This window comes from Berghia stephanieae, chromosome 9 (genome assembly GCF_034508935.2).
Source record: "Berghia stephanieae isolate SIO BIC M18660-M18661 chromosome 9, UCSD_Bste_1.3, whole genome shotgun sequence".
In the NCBI taxonomy this organism is placed as follows: domain Eukaryota; kingdom Metazoa; phylum Mollusca; class Gastropoda; order Nudibranchia; family Aeolidiidae; genus Berghia; species Berghia stephanieae.
Genome location: NC_088368.1, coordinates 29445023 through 29464807, shown reverse-complemented (window position 1 = coordinate 29464807; position 19785 = coordinate 29445023). Strand labels below are relative to the sequence as shown.

Genomic DNA, 19785 nt, shown 5'->3' with positions numbered 1-19785 from the left:
CATTTATGCTGATGATGTGCTATTTAAATCTGCCTCTCCTCGTCATCTCTCCTCTTTTGTCTGTGATTTAGAAAATTGTTGTTACTCCATCAAAAGTTGGATGCTTGAAAATAAGCTATTGTTAAATGAAGACGAAACTGAAGTTGTCTATCCACTTTTCAACTTCTATACTAACTATAACTGATTGTGATATTTCTATTTCTGAAAAGGCTAAAAATTTGGGTGTCATTCTGGATAGTTCTTTGTCTATGGATCAGCATATAAACAATGTGAAAATTATGTACTATGAGCTCTTTAGAATATCACAGATGATGTCGTTTTTACCTTTCAACACCTTGAAGATAATTGTCTTTGCTTTGGCATTGTCACGTCTTGACTACTGCAATTCCCTGCTTGTTGGCCTCCCTAATAACAAAGTAAACAAGCTCCAGAGAGTACAGAATTGTGTGGATAGGTTAGTCCTGGGAAAATCTCATTACCATGATACAAGGGACATGCTTCGAACCCTCCACTGGCTGCCAGTCCGGGCTAGAATTGAATACAAAATAGCCCTTGTCTGCTTTGGTGTATTTGAGTCTTCTGTCCCTCTCTACATTCAACATTTACTCCAACCGTACGTAGCTCTGAGAAATATTAGATTCCACGATTAAAAACTGTTATCTCCTAAAACTAAACTTAAATATTTTGGCAATAGGTCTGTTATGACATTTGGACCCATGATTTGGAATGATCTCCTTCAATCTGTGAAATTTTCGAGCTCAATAGTCCTGAACACATATCTTTTCAGAAAATATTTACTTAATTGAATTTTAAATGTATTGTATGTGACTTTTGATGTTTTTGATGCCCGTTATATGCTCTTAATTGTTTTGATATTTTGGTCGATTTGGACTTGCAATATTATTGTTACCTGGGTAAACAATGTCCTTTTTTTAAAAAAAGCTTTGAGGTTTTGATGAAAGGCGCTATAGAAATATGCTTATTATTAATTATTATTATTATTATTATTATTATTATTATTATTATTATTATTATTATTATTATTATTATTATTATTATTATTATTATTATTATTATTATTATTATTATTATTATTATATTAAACAGATCTGTTGTTTTAATTGTACTGGGTTTTTTTTTGGTTGGTAAATTAGAAATGTTTCTTATTTTTGTTTTGGTGGTTTTGTTTTTCTTGGATAGCATTTGAGTGTCCCGTTTTGTTTTAAAAAAAAGCCCACAACCATTGCTGGGTGAGAAGTTTGGCTAGGTTTAGGTTAAACAAAAGGACATTGTAGCTGGGAAATAGTTTCTTTGAATTAGTCCCTCAAAGACTTAATGCAAGTGCTGATGAATGCCAAATCATGTTCATTTTCCCAAGACACGTTAAAATGTATTAAAGTATTTTTTTATCCTTATCATTATCACTCTGAACACTTTAGTCCTCTCTCTCTCTCTCTCTCTCTCTCTCTCTCTCTCTCTCTCTCTCTCTCTCTCTCTCTCTCTCTCTCTATCTCCCTCTTTCTCTTTCTCTTTCACTCTGCCTCTCTCTCTCTCTCACTCTCTCTCTCTCTCTCTCTCTCTCTCTCTCTCTCTCTCTCTCTCTCCCTCTCTCTCACACACACAATGTTTGTGACCTCGTCTACCTACAGCTGATTCATTTTTCTAATTTGTAATTATGTTTTGTAAAAATACATTTATTTAAAACTATGGTGAATGATTCTTCCATCCATTGTATATGAAACCCACGACCCAAATCCGGTATAATGTCAGACTGAACCAGCTGACAAAATGTAATTTGAAATTAAAAATGATTAAAGATATGACATTTAACTTTTTAACTTTTAACGATTTGATATTCTTTCTTCTTAATTAAGGGAAAATGTTGAAAAAAGTCTCATGTTTCTGCAGTGCTGCCAATCTTATCTTAAATAAGCGAATTATAAAGTATTTTTGTTCATCGTACACATTTTTCTGAGGATCGAACTCATTATTAGAATTCTTTTCTTTAAAAAAAGAAATCATACACTTTTTTTTTGTTTTAATGTAGTTAAACACCGTAGTTTGTTTCATAAAACAAGTTTATGTTGTGAGTTTAACTCTTTCAGCGTCAATGGCCGCACATTACGGCCAGTCTTGAAAGGCAAAAATAATAATGCATTCCAATCCTACTTTCTAAAAAACTGTACTTTAAATTTAACTTTAACCATTGGTATCATTTCTTTCATCAGAACATTCCAGTGGCCCTAGGGGTTATTTTAATTGAGATCTTGCGCCGAATTTGAATGTCGCTTTGTCTTAGCTTGTCATTTTAATGCTGCCTCAATCAGGTATTAGCCATTTTGTGACGGAAATGCGAATATAGCCTCAGCGCTGAAAGAGTTAATAAAATATTATTTGATTGGGTTATATCGGATTTATATGTGGCTTCTGGAAATGGGTACTAAGTTGACTAAGTTTATTTCATTAATTACAATATTGGTTATAATATCTGTAGTATGCTCTAAATACCTGCCATCGGAATCTGCTCTTGCTGGGTGGGGTCTTTAGACCTCCCTTGGTGGGCAGGAGAGGTCACTTGCTGTTTCTTCTAACCCATGACAGTGCAACCCCTGGTAACCCCTGGTAACGACATTGCCCAGGACCAGAAAATTATGTCATTATCCAGGGGTGTCGTTATTGCAGGGTTTTTAAGATAGCGGAAAGTGGGTGTAGTGAGACCCATGATATAATTATGGTGGTGATGTACAGATATATATATATATATATATATATATATATATAAAATATATATATATATATATATATATATATATATATATATATATATATATATATATATATATATAATATATTGATAACATCAACCATTGTTGTTGTTTTGTGCAATGAGGAATGAAATGGTTTATAAAATAACTTCATGTAATGAAGTGAAATTGGAGTTTGGGTAGCTCATTTAATAGACCACTTACTTTCTCACTCATACAAAGAGACATTTGAAGTGTTGACCGCAAAATACAATAAGCGTTATTGGCAAAATTCGTCCTCCATAGCCACAAAATCCACAGAGATTGGCTTAATACTTTTTTCTATAGGCTTAAATTGACAGTGAAAAGCTTTCCTGTCAATGCGATTCCACTGTCCCTCTGCCCCAACGAGGTCAGACACGCAATGCTTGTTGATAACAAAGGGTTGCCTGACACAACTCGCTCTCTGCATCACTAGTGCGAAACATGGTTGCAATACCGGGTGTCTGGCCACTTGATTCCAATTCTCTACCTGTACATTGTTTTCCTCTACTGGGCCGTGAACAATAAAAAAGGATTACATGAAAAAATCGCATCTCATCCTTTGATTGATCCATACGGTCCCTGTCCACATATAGACAAATAGATTTAAAGAAATCAAAATTTAATCAATGAATTGCCTTACATGGTCATTACCTTAATTTGAAAAAAAAAAAAAACCCCAAAAGGCTGCACCACTTATAAAAGTTTGTGACGCTAAATTTACCATTATAACAGCAATGGCTTCCCCAAAGCGCAGAGATTGGGTGGAATTTCCGACCTCCCATGCACTTACTGTGTCGTCTATCCCCCTGTATCTGTTTTCCAATTGCTTTCGGTATTTGTCTTAGAATGAGATTACTTAGTTTTGTCCTGACCCTGGCCAGAGTATTTGGCTGGGAGGGAAACAGTCGAATGTATAGTGTATAGTTATAGTATTGGGAGATGATATTTTTTTTCCTTGTAAATCGTCTCTGTTATATACTGTTATTTAAAAATGTTTAAATATATTTGTAAACATTTAAGTGATCTCAAACTAAGTACACTGATAGTGTGCTCTTGGAATCTACATCTGTTTCCCATTCCCATTTGTCTTACTTTTTCTTGTGTGCTTTCAATTGTAATTCTATATTTTTTCTTCCTTTTTACTTAATGATCTAAATGTGTCGTAAGCGTCGTAAAATCGTTAACAAATAACAACAAAATATTATACAGGGTGTCCATAAAATCTTTCCCTGATTTCAAAGGAAGGTGGACACCATTTTTTAGTGAACCCGGGGCTATGGGATATGGACACCAGCGGAGAGTGAACTATAGGAGGTAGACACTGGAGAGTGAACCCGGGGTTATGAGAGGTGAGTAAATGCGGAACCACTAGACATATGGACTCTAGTGGGAAGTGAACCCGGGGTCATGAGAGGTGGACACCACTGGGGATTGAACCTGGGACCACCAGTCAACTAATAATTAGTGTTAGATATAAGAGATATTTCACGATGTCCCAGGTTTGAGAGTTTCTGCCAAGATGAGGGTCATTTAACTGGGTGGGGTTCCTGACCTCCCATTGTCGGCAGGGGGGTACATACTGTGTGCTCTATCCCCTTATAACTGTTTTCCAACATGCTTTCTGTCTTTGTCTTGGAATGAGATTACTTGGTTTTGTCCTGGCCCTGGCCGGAGTCCTAGCTGGGAGGGAAACAATCAAATGCATAGTTATTGTCTTGGCAGACGATCTTTTTTTCTTGTAAATCATCTCTCTGTTATGTATTATTATATTTGTTATTTTGAATGTATAATGTAAGCATTTGAGTGTATTCCTCATTGTTGGATTTTGTGCTTGTGTCTGGATGAGACTTTTAGGTTATCTCAAACGAAGCACATTGGTGGTATGCTCTTGAAATCTACACCGGATCCCTATTTGTTCCCAGTTCCCCTTTGTCTCACTTTTTCTTGGCTGCTTTAATTGTAATTCTAGAACTTTTACTATTCCATTTTCTTCCTTTTTACTGGCGCTGATATAACCTAAATGTGTTGCAAGCGCCGTAACTGGGTGAGGATCCTGACCTCCCATAGCGGGCAGGGAGGTACATACTGTGTCTTCTATCCCCTTATATCTGTTCTCCAACATGCTTTCTGTCTTTGTCTTGGAATGAGATTACTTGTTTTTTTCCTGGCCCTGGTCAGAGTCCTGGCTGGGAGGGAAACATTCAAATGCATAGTTATTGTTCTAGCGAGAATCATGTCGGACAAAGCCAAAATGAATTACGGTTTATGTCAAAATTACCCTTTTCTACTGTTTGACAAGTTCTTTGTCAATAAAATTATTAAATTAATTACTGTTAATTGCAATTTTTTTTTTGAAATTTCAAAATGTTCCATATTTTTACTGTACGGCAAATAAATGAATTTTGTCGAATTGAAGTAGAATATCTTGAAATGATAACGTGTGAGTGTTATAGGCGATATTATTTTTTTAAAAAATCATTGTGGTCTATATATTATCTAGACCATGAACCAATTTATACAACCGAATTAAGTCACCTCTTTGTCTTCTATACAATAAAGATGGAAGTCTCAGACATTTTAACCTTTCTTCATATGACATAATTTCAAGAGCTGGCACCAACTTTATGGGCTTTTCTCTGGACATTTTCAACAATAATAGACTGTCTTACAAAGGACGCCATATAAAGGCTATGTTTGCTTATCATCTGGATTTGATTGATATAAGAGTTAATAGGTTAGCTAATACAAAATTCATTGCAGGCTCTCAAACCATTTCCTCTCAACAGAGTCATTAGGGTTATAATCTGGCCATAAAGGAGAAGCGTCATTAAATATAGAGTTGGAATGATATCAGCAAATGACGCATAGTCTAAGTACAACCTAAGCAATTGCCACATAAACCATTACTAGTGCTGCTGCTGTGGCTGTCCATGGTGCTACTACTACTACTATTACTACTTCTACTACTACTACTACTACTACTACTACTACTACTACTACTACTACTACTACTACTACTGCTACTACTACTGCTACTACTACTACTACTACTACTACTACTACTACTACTACTACTACTACTACTACTACTACTACTACTACTACTACTACTACTACTACTACTCTGCTACTACTACTACTACTACTATATACTACTACTACTACTACTACTACTACTACTACTACTACTACTACTACTACTATACTACTACTACTACTACTACTACTACTACTACTACTACTACTACTAATAATAATAATAATAATAATAATAATAATAATAATAATAATAATAATAATATTACAGAGGATTCCGGCAAACAAAATTTTGGATTGTGGAGATGTGACTGTAGTTTCATCAAAATCACGCTATGTAAAGAAAAAAAAAGAAAAAAAAAGAACAAAACCCAAGACAATAAGAAACAGGCGCACCATCGGATTACAATACAATGGTTTCTTTCAAGCTATCAACTGATACCCCATTATTTATTAAAACGCCACTTGTTTCCTGACCCAGGATGTGTCGTTTTCTGTTGGCGATTATGATCTTTAAACAAAAGCACTCAATATATAATTTAACATAAATGTAGTGAACTGAAATGTCACAATCACAAGCCAAGAATATTTGTTCCCATTTACTATTCCATTTTCTTCCTTTTTACTGGCGCTGATATAACTTAAATGTGTTGCAAGCGCCGTAACTGGGTGGGGATCCTGACCTCCCATAGCGGGCAGGGAGTTACATACTGTGTCTTCTATCCCCTTATATCTGTTTTCCAACATGCTTTCTGTCTTTGTCTTGGAATGAGATTACTTGTTTTTTTCCTGGCCCTGGTCGGAGTCCTGGCTGGGAGGGGAACAGTCAAATGCATAGTTATTATTTTGGGAGATGATATTTTTTTTCCTTGTAAATCATCTCTCTGTTATGTATTATTATATTTGTTATTTTTAATGTATAATGTAAGAATTTGAGTGTATTCCTCTTTGTTGAATTTTGTCCATGTGTCCGGATGAGACTTATAGGTGATCTCAAACTTAGTACATTGGTGGTATGCTCTTGGATTCTACATCTGATCCCTATTTGTTCCCAGTTCCCCTTTGTCTTACTTTCTCTTGGCTGCTTTAATTGTAATTCTAGAACTTTTTACTATCCCATTTTCTTCCTTTTTACTGGCGCTGATATGACTTTAATGTGTTGGAAGCGCCGTAAAATCCTTAAAAAAAAAACAAAAACAAAAAACAACAACCCCGCCCCCCCAAAAAAAAAAAACAAAACAAACAAACAAGTGCCGTAAAACCCTTAAAAACAAAAACAAACAAGGGCATCGTGACAACTGAACAAAGCCATAATAACCGATAAAGGTAACCTGCTGTAGCCATAAAACACCAAGACGTCGGTGTTTATTTTCCACACATTTGTAACGTTAATTGGGCAATAAAAAACAATTTTTTGCCATCCCTCGGATAGAACACTTCTTCAATTACCAAGTCTGTGCCAGACATAGATGATCATGGTATGCCATTCATTTCATCTCTCTGATCAGATAACCTCAAAAAACTAATATTACTCTACTCTTTCTTTGTCAACCACCTGTTCAAACTATTTAAATATGATTTTCTTGGTCTACCTTTACTCTTTTTACCTTCTATCTTTCCTGTGAGAGCAAGATGTTCAATACATTTATGTCGATTTAGGTGCCCTAAAAATTGCATTTGTCTTTTTCTGGATAGGACACTAAACTATCGTAAAGCACTCCAAAATTTGACAGACGCAGCTACTCAATCAGTATCGAGTGTACAGATGGGTCAACAACAAACCTTGATCCTTGCAGGACCTTTACTGATACCCTCATCTATGGGGCAAATTCTCGGGGAAAAACCCCAAAATAAGTATCCAAAATTCTGGCCAGAAAACTCATCCTTCAAATATTGATCGATTAAAATGACCCTCATAGGCAAAAACTCTCAAACCTGGGACTTTGCAAAGTATAGAATTTGAAGATCGATTCAACAGCCAGTCTTAAAAAAAAAGCTTCTAGATACCGCAATATCCACTACATCTGCTCAAGTCGCTTTACAACGGGTCTCTCTAGCTAACAGCAATAGTTAGCATGTAGGACGAGACATGAAGGCTATCAGGCGATATTATAATTTTTATCTAGACAGAAATGAGGCGGTTACCGGCCACGTATACATTTTGCACGTGGGTACGTACGTCCTATAAGAGACTGGGAGTAAAGAGTCTGGTCTCAACTTTGCGCCATCCATAGCGGCATTTTAACACGGGATCTACCCGTCCAAAGGCGTCTGTCGTGCGACTAGACCACAAAACCGCGATGAGATATTGGCATTGGCATCTTTGAAAGGAAGGGGGGGGGGGGGGGGGGGGGGGGGGGGAGGGGGAGACCGTGATTTGGGACAGTTCAGATTATGTAGATGGAACAATTTATCCTTTGGATAGGACGCAAGTCTATTGCAAAGTACTTTCCGCAAGATCTCACAATGGCAAACACGTACCTACCCAGCAACGGGAAGAATTCACAGAATGGTCAATTTAAATGCCAAGCAAGATCGATTGATTACGTGATGTTCCATCAGTGTCACATCATTCTCCTCATATCTGTTGGCTTGTTCATTTTCCGTTTAATTTCGACCCGTCTTGCGACAGTTCAGCTTAATAATAATAATAATAATAATAATAATAATAATAATAATAATAATAATAATAATAATAATAATAATAATAATATAATCGTCCTTACAAAGAAGAGCATCAGAATGAATACGTGTGCTAAGTTTTCTTTAATGTTTTATTATATCATGTGTTATATTTTACATAATGTGCATTGTTATCTAAATGGATCACCAACCATCAACGTTGCTTTGGGAAAACCTACTACACAGGTAGACGATTATCATGATGGTTCAGGTAACTATGTCTTTTAATTTTTAAAACCGGTCTATCTCACAGATCACGTGGTCATGTGTAAATTTGAAAATTATAGTTTAAGATCATGTAATGACCAAACGAATATTTCGGAAAAAAGATCAAGAACAAAATTTGGTGATAGATTGTTTGCTTGTTTCGGCCCAAAGATTTGGAATGAACTACCACGTGATCTGAAGGAGTGAAGTCTTTACCTGTCTTTAAAAAGAATCTCAAGACACATCTTTACTGTATTTGCTTTTATTGACGCTATGAACCCTTGATTTGGCTATGAATTCATTTTATTATTATTATTATTATTATTATTATTATTATTATTATTATTATTATTATTATTATTATTATTATTATTATTATTATTATTATTATTATTATTTTTATTATTATGACATACTTACTTAAGGACTTTCGCTTCCTAATCATCCGATCGGGGCGCCTCGGCTGCCTCTCTAATCATCCGTGTCATTTCCATCCACTGTTCACGGTCTTTTGCTGTCGATGCTAATTTCGTAAGGTCTTCCTTTGATTTTAATACTTTGTTATTTTGAAGGCGTTTTAGGTCTCTATTGAAGACAGTGTGAATTGACGTGGGTGGTCTACCTTGATATTTCGTGTGTCCAGATGGGGTGAAAAAAGTATTCATGGCTTTTTTAGCTGGTATATTTACATCTCTTCTGAGTATATGCCCAAAAAGTCGCCATCTTGCCTTCATGATTTTAATCTTTCATTGCATTTTTCATACAGTGTTTTATTGCTTATTTAAGTGGGGTATCGTATATTCAGGACTCTTTTCAGTTGTTTTCTATGGAATCTGTCTAATCTTTGCTCTTCGGTTCCAGTCAGTGCCCATGTTCCGCAGTTGTATATAAGCACGGATTTTACAAGGGTTGTGTATAATTTGATTTTAGTATTTAATTTAATTTTATATTTTCTAATCCATATATGTAATAATTTATTTAGTGCAGTGTCGATAAACTTTTTATTCTTTCTAAGTCTTCCTTGTCTCCTATTAATGACCTACTTTTTTCGTTGCTCTCCATTCATCTTTCTTCCTTGACAGTAATGTTACATCTGTTTTGTCAGTTGGTGATTTTGTAAGGCTCTTTGGATGTCATTACATTGACTTGTTTGAGGCCGATAAAGTCAATGTCGTCTGCATATGCAATTTCCATGGGGAGTTCGTTTTCAAAACGTAATTGGGCCGAAGGAACCGATTTACGCACATCTTTTAAAGCGTTTTCTAGGTTAATGATAAATAAAACAGGACTTAGGCTGTCTCCTTGTGGTGTGCCGATGTTACCAAGGAATTATTTATTCTCTGAGGCACCGATTATTTTGGTCGTTATCCAGGTTTCACTTATAAGGAATCTGATTAATCTAACTTCATCTTCCATAATTATTCCTTTCATAATATTTAACAAGGATTGGCGATTGATAGTAACGAAGGCGGCAGACATATCTATTCCAGTTATAACTATTTCTATTTTTTTCTGACAGGGTTTTGGCAGCAAGCCATTTGTGAGTCCAAACTACATCTGCAGTACTTTTCTCCGTCCTGAATCCGCTTTGACTATGTGACAAATAATTTTCAACAATCGGTCTAATTCTATTCAGTGTGATCAGGGAGAGCGATTTTCTAATTGTGTTAAGCAGAGTAATTGATCTCAAATTCTTTGGAGGGCCTTTTGGTTTTCCTGGCTTTTGTGTTGATATCAGATCCCCTTTATATATTGATATCCAAGTTCTGATGGTGTTCGAACGTCTGATTGAAAATGTCCGCTATGTGTTCATCTAATAAGAGTGGTCCATATGTTAGATGTTCAGCACATACTCCATCTTCTCCCGGTGCTCTGTTGTTATTTAGACGTTTAAAAGCATTTCTCACTTCTCTTGGTGTAATAGGTTTAAAGAGTGGTCGGGGATCTCCCTCAAATGAACTAACGCGTGGCGTTTTGTTGTCCTGAAATTTTGTTTTATAATATTCAAAAGGAACATTCGAAATGTCACTGGGGTTAATAATTAATTTTCCCGACTCGTGCTCTATCTTTGGGTTCTCAAATGGTCTTTGATTTAATAGTCTCACCGCTTTGTACATTGCTTGATCGTTGTTGCAATTACTAATATTATCAACTTTTTTGTCCAACTCTTCATCTCTAATTTCGGTTACTCTATGTCTTATGCGGTGTAATATTTTGTTTCGTACATATTTTAGTTTCTGTCTTTCTCCTTCCTTTTTTGAGTTTTGTATTTTTATTCGCAAATCTTTTTGTTGGTTAGATAATTGGATTCAATAGTCTGATGTCACGCCGCCCGGCAACGACGGCCATCTTGGTTCTAAACAAAAAAAAAAAAAAAATGATTACTTTATATTCTTCATGCTGGCTAGAACTTTTCATATGCCTTGTGATCAGAATGTGTAAAAGTCAAAACATGATCAAATTTATGTTTTTTCCCCCTCTGGATACGCTTTTATGCTTGCCGGAGAAATATTTCATACGGGCGTCCGCCATTGTTCCGATAGTTTAGAGCCAGTGTTACTAAGTTATCATGCGTCATTAGGAAGGAAGTGACGCTACGACTGTTGAAGAGTATTGAGCTATGATGGTATCATACGTACAGCCTTGTCGTTTGGCTGTAGTTGTCCCAGTGCTTTGAATTGCAGCATTTATTATTAAACTTCGTACACGTGACCATGCTTCGTTTGACGTGTTGTTGTTCGTTAAATTTTCTTGTTCAGTATTAAGTTGTCGCTGGTATTGTTTACGACATCGTGAGTTGTTGACAATATTTGTAATATTTATTTTTGGTTCATGAATTGTTGTGCTGTGTTTTCTTGATTGTTTGTGCCATTCAATAACAAAGTTTGTTTTAACTAGCCTATGATCTGTTGTTATCAAGGTGCCAGCGTAAGATCTTGCATTTGTTATGATTTTTTGTGTGTCTTTGTCTGCACAGTATAAAGTCAATTTGGTTGTAAATGTTGATAACTGCTCCTGTTTCTTTATTTTTCCTTTGTCCTACCCACGTCGTTTGGTGTCTAGAAGCGTGATTAAATGCGCTGTTTGTGACAAATAGCTGTTTATCTTCGCAAAATATCCACTAGTCTTTCTCCGTTATAATTTCGTTTACCCTTCGAATGAGACCCAAGGCAATTCTCCCCTTCTTCCAGTTTGCCAACTTTAGTGTTGAAATCTCCTACTATTATTAGCAGTGTTTTATTTCCTAGATTATTAATAGTTTCGTTGAGATTTCTGTAAAAACTTTTTATTTCTTCCGGAAATTTTTCTGCTCTTCCCGTTGTTGGTGCGTATGGAAATTGTCCTTTGTTTGTTTTTAGATTGGTGTTTGTTGTTTGGGTTATGTGAAATGCCCCCTTGTAGTTGTAACACACAAATACGGTCAGATACCTTCCAACACTTATTGATTGAATGCTTCCATTAAACGTTCCAATGTTAAAACATAATTTCATCCTCCAAAAGCATTTGACAAATGAGGCAAAAGACAATTCACTGAGCGGAAGCTCAGTGCCAACAGGTGTCAGCCATGTTGACTGGAAGAAATTATTATTATTATTATTATTATTATTATTATCAAATTTTTTCTTTTCTTTTCCAAATTGATAATTTATATTGTAAAGTGCCCAGAGCTTGTGATTAACACGAGAATGAGTGCTGTTTTAATGTGTATAATAATAATAATAATAATAATAATAATAATAATAATAATAATAATAATAATAATAATAATAATAATTATAATAATAATAATAATTATTATTATTATTAAAATGATATCTTGGAAACAGCGTGGCTTAGTGGTTAGGTCTTTGCTTCGTACCTGAAAGGTACCGAGTTCGACTACCTGATGCGCTATGTGGTCTTTGTTAGATCATTTTGCGGCGCTGCACAGCGGCTGACGCCTGGGTTATTTCTGTCTCGCCTTGAAGTAGACTCTGAAGACAAATAAGATTCAATAGTCTGATGTCACGTCCGCCAAACAACCAGCAGCTTGGTTCTAAACAAAGAAAATCGGTACTTTTTATTCTTCATGCTGGCTAGAACTTTTTCACATGTCATGTGATCAGAATGTATAAAAGTCAAAATCAAAACATGATCAGATTTATAATGTTTTTCTCCTCTGGATATCTTTTATGCTCGTCGTAGAAGTATTTCATTAAGGCGTCCGCCATTGTTCCGATAGTTTAGAGCCAGTTACTAAGTTACTATGCGTCATTACGAGGGAAGTGACGTCATGACTGTTGACGCCTATTTCCCCCTGGGGATAAAAAGGATTTTGATCCCTAAACGTTTCTTGTTTGTTATATTTAGCTCTTTTTTTTTGAAGCTGTTATAGTTATTTTTGTTTATGAATTGGAAGGTGGCCACAGTTTATAATTTCCGATTAAAAAAAAACTTTGGCAATATCAACGCTTCATTTCTTTCTTATTTTCAGGAAAGTCCACAAAGGCAGTTGATGGTAATAGACATTCAAGCTATTATGATGGACTCTCATGCACCTCCACATTGAGCCACGCAAACACGTATTGGATTGTGGACCTCCTTCGGGTTTATCCAATCCACCAGATTAACATCACAAATAGAGATATTGTACCAGAACGTCTTCAAGATTTTTATATCTACGTCTCGAATGAAAACCCACTGCCGATACCATCTCAAGATGGAACATTTACAGGTCAACTGTGTCTTTGGTATTCTCAAGCTCTTCCCGCAGACGGACCTCATTCTCTTTACTGTGACCAAGTCATCACAGGTAGATATATTTATGTGTGGAAAGCTGCTAACTTTGTACTCACTCTTTGTGAATTTGAGGTGATTGTTGAAGAAAAAGAGTTAAACTTCATTCAAGATGACTTTTATATTTACCCCGGGAGAAAAAGTTCAAGCGAGCCTTTTTTTTCGATCATCGTACCGGCACACCTAACTTTGTTACCAGACAGTTGTGTCATGCTATGCTTTTCAGCACCCGGTGGAATTGGAACCATTGTACAAATAAAATTAGAAACCAGGAAATGCGAATGTATTGAGGAAAGCGGATTCGCAATTTCAGGCATGGGGGTTTTGGACGGTGGATGGACTTTGATAACATCAGTTGGTAATGATAGGGAACAATAGTTCCAATCTCCCTGGAAATGTGAAACGAGCACCTTGGAGGACTTGATACAAACGTTGTACAATTAATTGATCTTCTGGATTCATAATGATGACATCTTATTTCTAGCCTAAAGAAATGCTGGTCGTCAATAAAGATCATCCATTCTGGCTCCTATACGGCCCTTGATCATAAAAAACCTGTCTATACATCCTGCTTCTAAAATACGGCCGTACTATGGAAAAACCCAACCTCGCGTAGATCCAGGTTTGGGAGCTTTTTTTCCCCCCAAGATGAGGGTTATTTAAATCGATCTATATTTGAAAGAAGATTCGTCAGGGCAAAATTTGAAATATCGGTTTTTCTAGAGTCGGCACAATAGTTATGCCACCTTATGTTTAAATAACTTATTAATTATTAAGCTCTCCGAATGACTGGTTACACACTTCTAAGGATTTTAAACTTAAAGAGAGGAAGGTACGAGTCATGACTTCTGATTCCCTTACTTTTTGACATTCGAATTTTTTCATTTACTTTCTTTTATTTTGGGGGAAAGGGGGGGGGGGGGGGGTTGTTCGGTTTCGAAGCCAAATGTCATAATAATAAAGGCTGGTTCCAGTCGTGTCAGCCAAGGCCCGTATTTTGAGATCTTCCCTCTTCACGCCCAGGGGATGTTGTGCGTTTGGAGTAAAATACTCACCTATTCTGCTCGCCAGATCCATCGCACCAAGAAAAAAAAAAACAAAAAACAATGTAACTGCAATGAGGAAACCATTTCACAACACATATTAGTAAAAATCATTTTCCTTTCTTCAAATATTCTTATATGCAGACAAAGTTGTGCCGCAACCGCCTGTGGAGTTTAATTACGTACAATGATAGACAAAACAGGTACAATATACGATTCTCACACAGTTGCGTTTTGGAATTCCGGACGTATTCCCAATTGACGCACGAGCTTGCGAATTCCAAAAAGCAAAAGTGTAAGAAATATTTTATTCTGCCCTTCAATGAATTTTGATTTCCCCATCTTTGAATAAAAGACATGTCAAAGATACTTAATTGATACTTATTTATTAAGAATATATTTTTAGTGAAATTTAACAATTTATAATATGGCGCCACAAATTATTATTGTAAACATAATATTGTCATTTTGCGTTACTATTTAGGGAAGGGGGGGGGGGGGTATCCAGACTAATATTTGGTTTTTAATTGTTGAATCCTTTTTTACCATACATTTTATTGTGACTGGAGATCTAAAGAAATGAAATTTTTAAAATCTGACAAATCTACATGGACAAGTTTTGTGTTATTCTTTGATACGACATATATTATGTGACCTGACGTGTACTTATTTGCAGGTCTGATAAACCAATTCATTATGGGCTCATATTCGTAATGGAAATCTAAAAAAAAAAGGACGCAAACTACTGTCCATTACAACAATGTCAGACCTGCGTATATGTACACGTCGATTAGACCAAAGTCTAGATCCAGTATTGTGACGTGGTGAACAACGGCTATGTGGTCTAGTGGTATGACACTCGCCTTTAGACTGGAAGGTCCGGGATTCGTGTCCCGCTCTGAGAGATGCGTTGCTGAGTCCTTAAAAAAGGCTCTTTACTCACATTCTATTACCGTACGAATGTGTAAAATGAGTATCTGGCCGTTCAAAACATTTTCTCTATGGGGAAAAAATTGCAACATCGCCTAACAGGCATCATGTCTCATCTTACATGTTAAGTGTTGCTGTTGGCTCCTTGTACCCCTTGTAAAGCTATTTGAGCAGGTTTAGTGATGAATGTTCATGTTTTTAAACTAGATATTTTAAGTTAGGATGATCAAAATATTTAATTATTTTTTTTTTCTCACTTTAACAACAAAATGTCGGCCATCTCACCGAAGAACTAGACATCCAACAAAATTCACGCATTCAAGAAAAACCCACTTAAAAATACTAAAACACATATCTAGAAACTCAAACATCTTCAAATATTCATTTGGAACGCTCTTACGGAATCATGAGTGAACGCAACAGATTTAGAAACATTCAAACGAAGATTATCAAAATTCTTCAGTCTAAACACCAATAATTGCTGTCACGTTCAACAACTCTCTCCGCCCTCGAATACAAATACTCAGAATTGAGTCGACTTCGCGTAACATTCAGATTCAGATCCTTACCAAACAATAAGAAAATAATCACATTTTGTACCGATACAGTAAACCTTTTTCATAGACAGAAAGAGATTTTTGAAGAAAAACATTTGAAAGATTTTTTAAGGACCTAATATTCTATTGTAAAGCTTGTTTTGCTGAAAACTGTTATGTGTACAAATGTATGATTAATTGCTTTTTAGTATGAATTTAAACAAATCAGTGTTTGTGTTTAGTAGTGTTTAGTTTGTGCAGCTATGTGGTCTTGTGGTATGACACTCGCATAGTTGAGTCCTTGGAAAAGACCCTTTACTCACATTCTCTTAGCGTACCAGGTGTAAAATGAGTACCTGGCGGTTAGCAGTGTTGTCTATGTCGTAAGAATTGTACGTAATATCGCCCAACAGGCGTCATGTCTTGTTCTATATGTTACGTGTTGCTGTCGATCACGGACCCTTTGTAAAGCGTTTTGAGCACGTTTAGTGGATATTGCTCTATAAAAAAAAGATTTTTAGTAGGTATGACATTTCAGGAAAAACCCCCCAAGAGCACACTATCAGTGGACTTAGTTTGAGATCACCTCTCCCAAACACCAGCACAAGATCTCACTAAGAGGAATACACTCAAATGTTTCCAAATTATATGTTAAATTAAAAAAAAACCCAACATAACAGTACATAACAGAGAGATGTTTTACAATGAAAAAAAAATATAATCTACCAAAACTACAACTATACATTCGACTGTTTCCCTCCCAGTCAAAGACTCCGGCCAGGGTCAGGGCAAAACTAAGTAATCTCATTCCAAGACAAAGACAGAAAGCTATTGGAAAACAGATACAAAGGAATAGATGACAGAACAAGTACCTCCCTAAATAATTAAACTTAACAGATTTTATATTTGTGTTTTTGTTATACGGAGGATAATTGAAGGGAAGTTCCTGAACATGAGTGGATTATGGGGCATAAAAAAATGATAATGAAAATATTGCTGCTTGAAGCTCGAAGGAATAAATAACAATAAGTCGTAATGAAATGGAAGCTTTGATTTATTGACCGAAGGCAGATAATGTGGACATTTCGGGTTTCCCTTTTATCAATAAAACAAGATGAATGAAAAACATTTAAGAATAAGACATGTGAGAATAGTGTAGTTTGATTTGTTGATAAAGGGGGAACCCGAAACATCCATACTTTCTGTGTGCGGACATAAAAAAGCGCGTTAAGTAATGTGAGTTCTACAGACGCGATCTCAATGTTGCCCTATTTTCATACATTGGTACTTTTGTATGAATCAAAATCACTACAAGGTCCGCTTTGCGAGCGTCAGAAGCATATTATCCCAATTCTCGTATGAAATGGGATCAAATCACAGGTGACAATAATAAATAATAGGCCAACATAATGATTCGTACACATTCTAAATGGTTTTTAAAAAACCCAACTCGCGTGAAATCCGCAATGTTTGCGGAGATTAAATACAATTACGAATAGGATGTTTAAATCCTTATACTACTGCATTGCGGGAATTAACATAGATCGAGGGGGATCTATTTTGAGTCAATGTGTAATTGAATTACCCCTAATTTAAGAAAAGTTGGCAAGTTACTGGTATATCAATGTGTAAAAAATAGTTTAAATTTTTTTTTGATTTGCTGGTAGTTCTGCTCTCGAAGATAAAATAATTAACATTGGTTTTCGGTACAATGTTGACCCCAAACCGTATTATATTAAAAAAGAATAGATTATTATTATTAATTGATATTATCAACAGATATTTAAAATTACGTCATCCTGTTTGGTTGCGGATGAGATTATTATAACTTTACAGTCTCAAAAGAGATTTAAAATTACGTTATCCTGTTTGGTTGCGGATGAGATTATTATAACTTTACAGTCTCAAGAGAGATTTAAAATTACGTTATCCATTCTTGTTGCGGATGTGCTAGAATCTTGTAGAAGAATTACGCTTAAATTATTATTATTTTCGCATGAAGATGAATAAAGTAAACTTTATTAATTTTTACTTTATTGGAATGTTACAAGGGTTTTTGTGTGCGTGTATAGATAGTATGCGGTTGACGTCACTCAAGCCTTTGTTATTGTATTTTGCCATCCGCGTTTGTGAGTGATTCTCACTGAACTGTATTAACCTGACTATAAAAGTTCATGGTTACACACAGTTTTGTGTGTTGGACCGTTATACTTCCGGATGGCAATGTTATGAGCTTCTGAGCCAAGCGCATACTATCTATAGGTACGTGTGTTAGTGTGTGTGTGTGTGTGTGTGTGTGTGTGTGTGTGTGTCAGAGTGTATTACAACATTCATTTACCGCCGTAGCCAACCATAAGCACTAATGGCAAAGTGACAAGAATAAGCAGAGAGTGAGTAAACAGTAGTCGAAATCACCGGTCGCAATTTTGTTACCTTTAATTATTGGGGGAGGGGGTACGTTGGCAGGGTGAAATCAGTTCGAAGAAACCGTGTTTGAAGTAAAAATTGTTCAAGGAAGGCATGGAATGATAACAAAAATAATAAAGTAATAAGGCTTGCAAGTTACTCGTATATCAGTCTGCAAAAACAGTTTTATGATCTTTACATTTGCCAGTAATTCTGTGATCGATAATACAAATTGAACATTGGTAGAGTAGAACAATGTTTATCCCCAAGAGTATTAAAAAAAAGAATAGGTAACGAATGATTAAAGAAAAATGAAGTTATTTTAGTTAATAAATGGCGATTTTCTAAGACACCTCAAGTTATGTATTGAAGACCATTTTTGTCAACACTTTACGGACGAAAGAATTGCGAGCTATCTCTATGGAAACGGCGCTATCATGAGATTCTAGTACATTAACACATCAAAAACAAAATAGGTTTTGGAAAAAGATAGACATTACCGATTTTCATATTTTTGTTAGCTCAAACTGTAAGTAACAATAACTTCGTAACTTACCTTTTTGTATTAAAATATTGTTTTCTTATAATATATTTGAAAAAAAACGAAAATAGATTTTAAAAAACAAAAAAACAAACAAAAAAATCAAACAAAAAAACAAACAAACAAACAAACAAAATAAATAAACGAACCCCCCCCCTCCCCCCACAAAAAAAAATAACAAAAACAAAATCAAAATAAAAAGGACTAAAAACATCCATTCGTGTAATTTTCATACCTGTTCAATTGTATACATAATTTAAAATGACAAGTTCTCTGACAAGGGTATTCTTGAATTCATTAATATATTTGGCATTTTTAGTTTAAATGTTTCCTTCCTAAACGAAGCAGAGAATTTAGAAATTAATATCTTCAAACCATCTCTAGTTGCGAATGTAGTTAGAAGTTATTTTAAAATAATCATTGTATTATATCACGACCGTGTAATCAACAAACAAAAAAAAAATCTTGGAATTATATATTATCAAGTCCGTGTAATCAAGTAAAAAATAATAGCATTTCATTATATGTTATCAAGTCCGTGTAATCAAGTAAAAAATAATAGCATTTCATTATATGTTATCAAGTCAGTGTAATTAAGTGCATTATAGTTCGTGTAATTAAATAAAAACAGAGGAGATTTATTACAGCTCTAGAAGATAATTCACAACATAATGTTTACATTTTCAAAAATACAGATACCAGAAGCGACAAATATATGATATAGACGTCTATTTATTTTCAAAGATTTTCGACATAATTACGAAAGAACTCATTTATTATTCCCAAAGTAAAACATGGGATAACCTCTGCTTTAACACCAATAAATGCAGGTTCTTTGA

The 19785-nt window shown here is 35.2% G+C and overlaps 1 protein-coding gene across 1 annotated transcript; it reads left to right on the top strand.

The window, feature by feature from the left end:
• Nucleotides 1-248: 248 nt before the first annotated feature.
• On the top strand, nucleotides 249-14383 carry LOC144979183 (uncharacterized). The gene is made up of 5 exons (XM_078925794.1): nucleotides 249-613; nucleotides 5398-5523; nucleotides 7521-7679; nucleotides 9558-9622; nucleotides 13189-14383. Exons 1-5 carry the CDS (start codon nucleotides 249-251, stop codon nucleotides 13866-13868), a joined length of 1395 nt encoding a protein of 464 aa, XP_078781920.1. The 3' UTR covers nucleotides 13869-14383.
• The last annotated feature ends 5402 nt before the right edge of the window (nucleotides 14384-19785 follow it).

What these genes read in the sequence shown, in the direction of transcription:
- LOC144979183 (XM_078925794.1), top strand. Translation starts at nt 249, where the DNA reads ATGGATCAGCATATAAACAATGTGAAAATTATGTACTATGAGCTCTTT. An exon ending in ATTCAACATTTACTCCAACC is followed by an intron (nt 614 to 5,397) that starts GTACGTAGCTCT and finishes CATAATTTCAAG; the next exon opens with AGCTGGCACCAACTTTATGG. An exon ending in TAAGCACGGATTTTACAAGG is followed by an intron (nt 9,623 to 13,188) that starts GTTGTGTATAAT and finishes TCTTATTTTCAG; the next exon opens with GAAAGTCCACAAAGGCAGTT.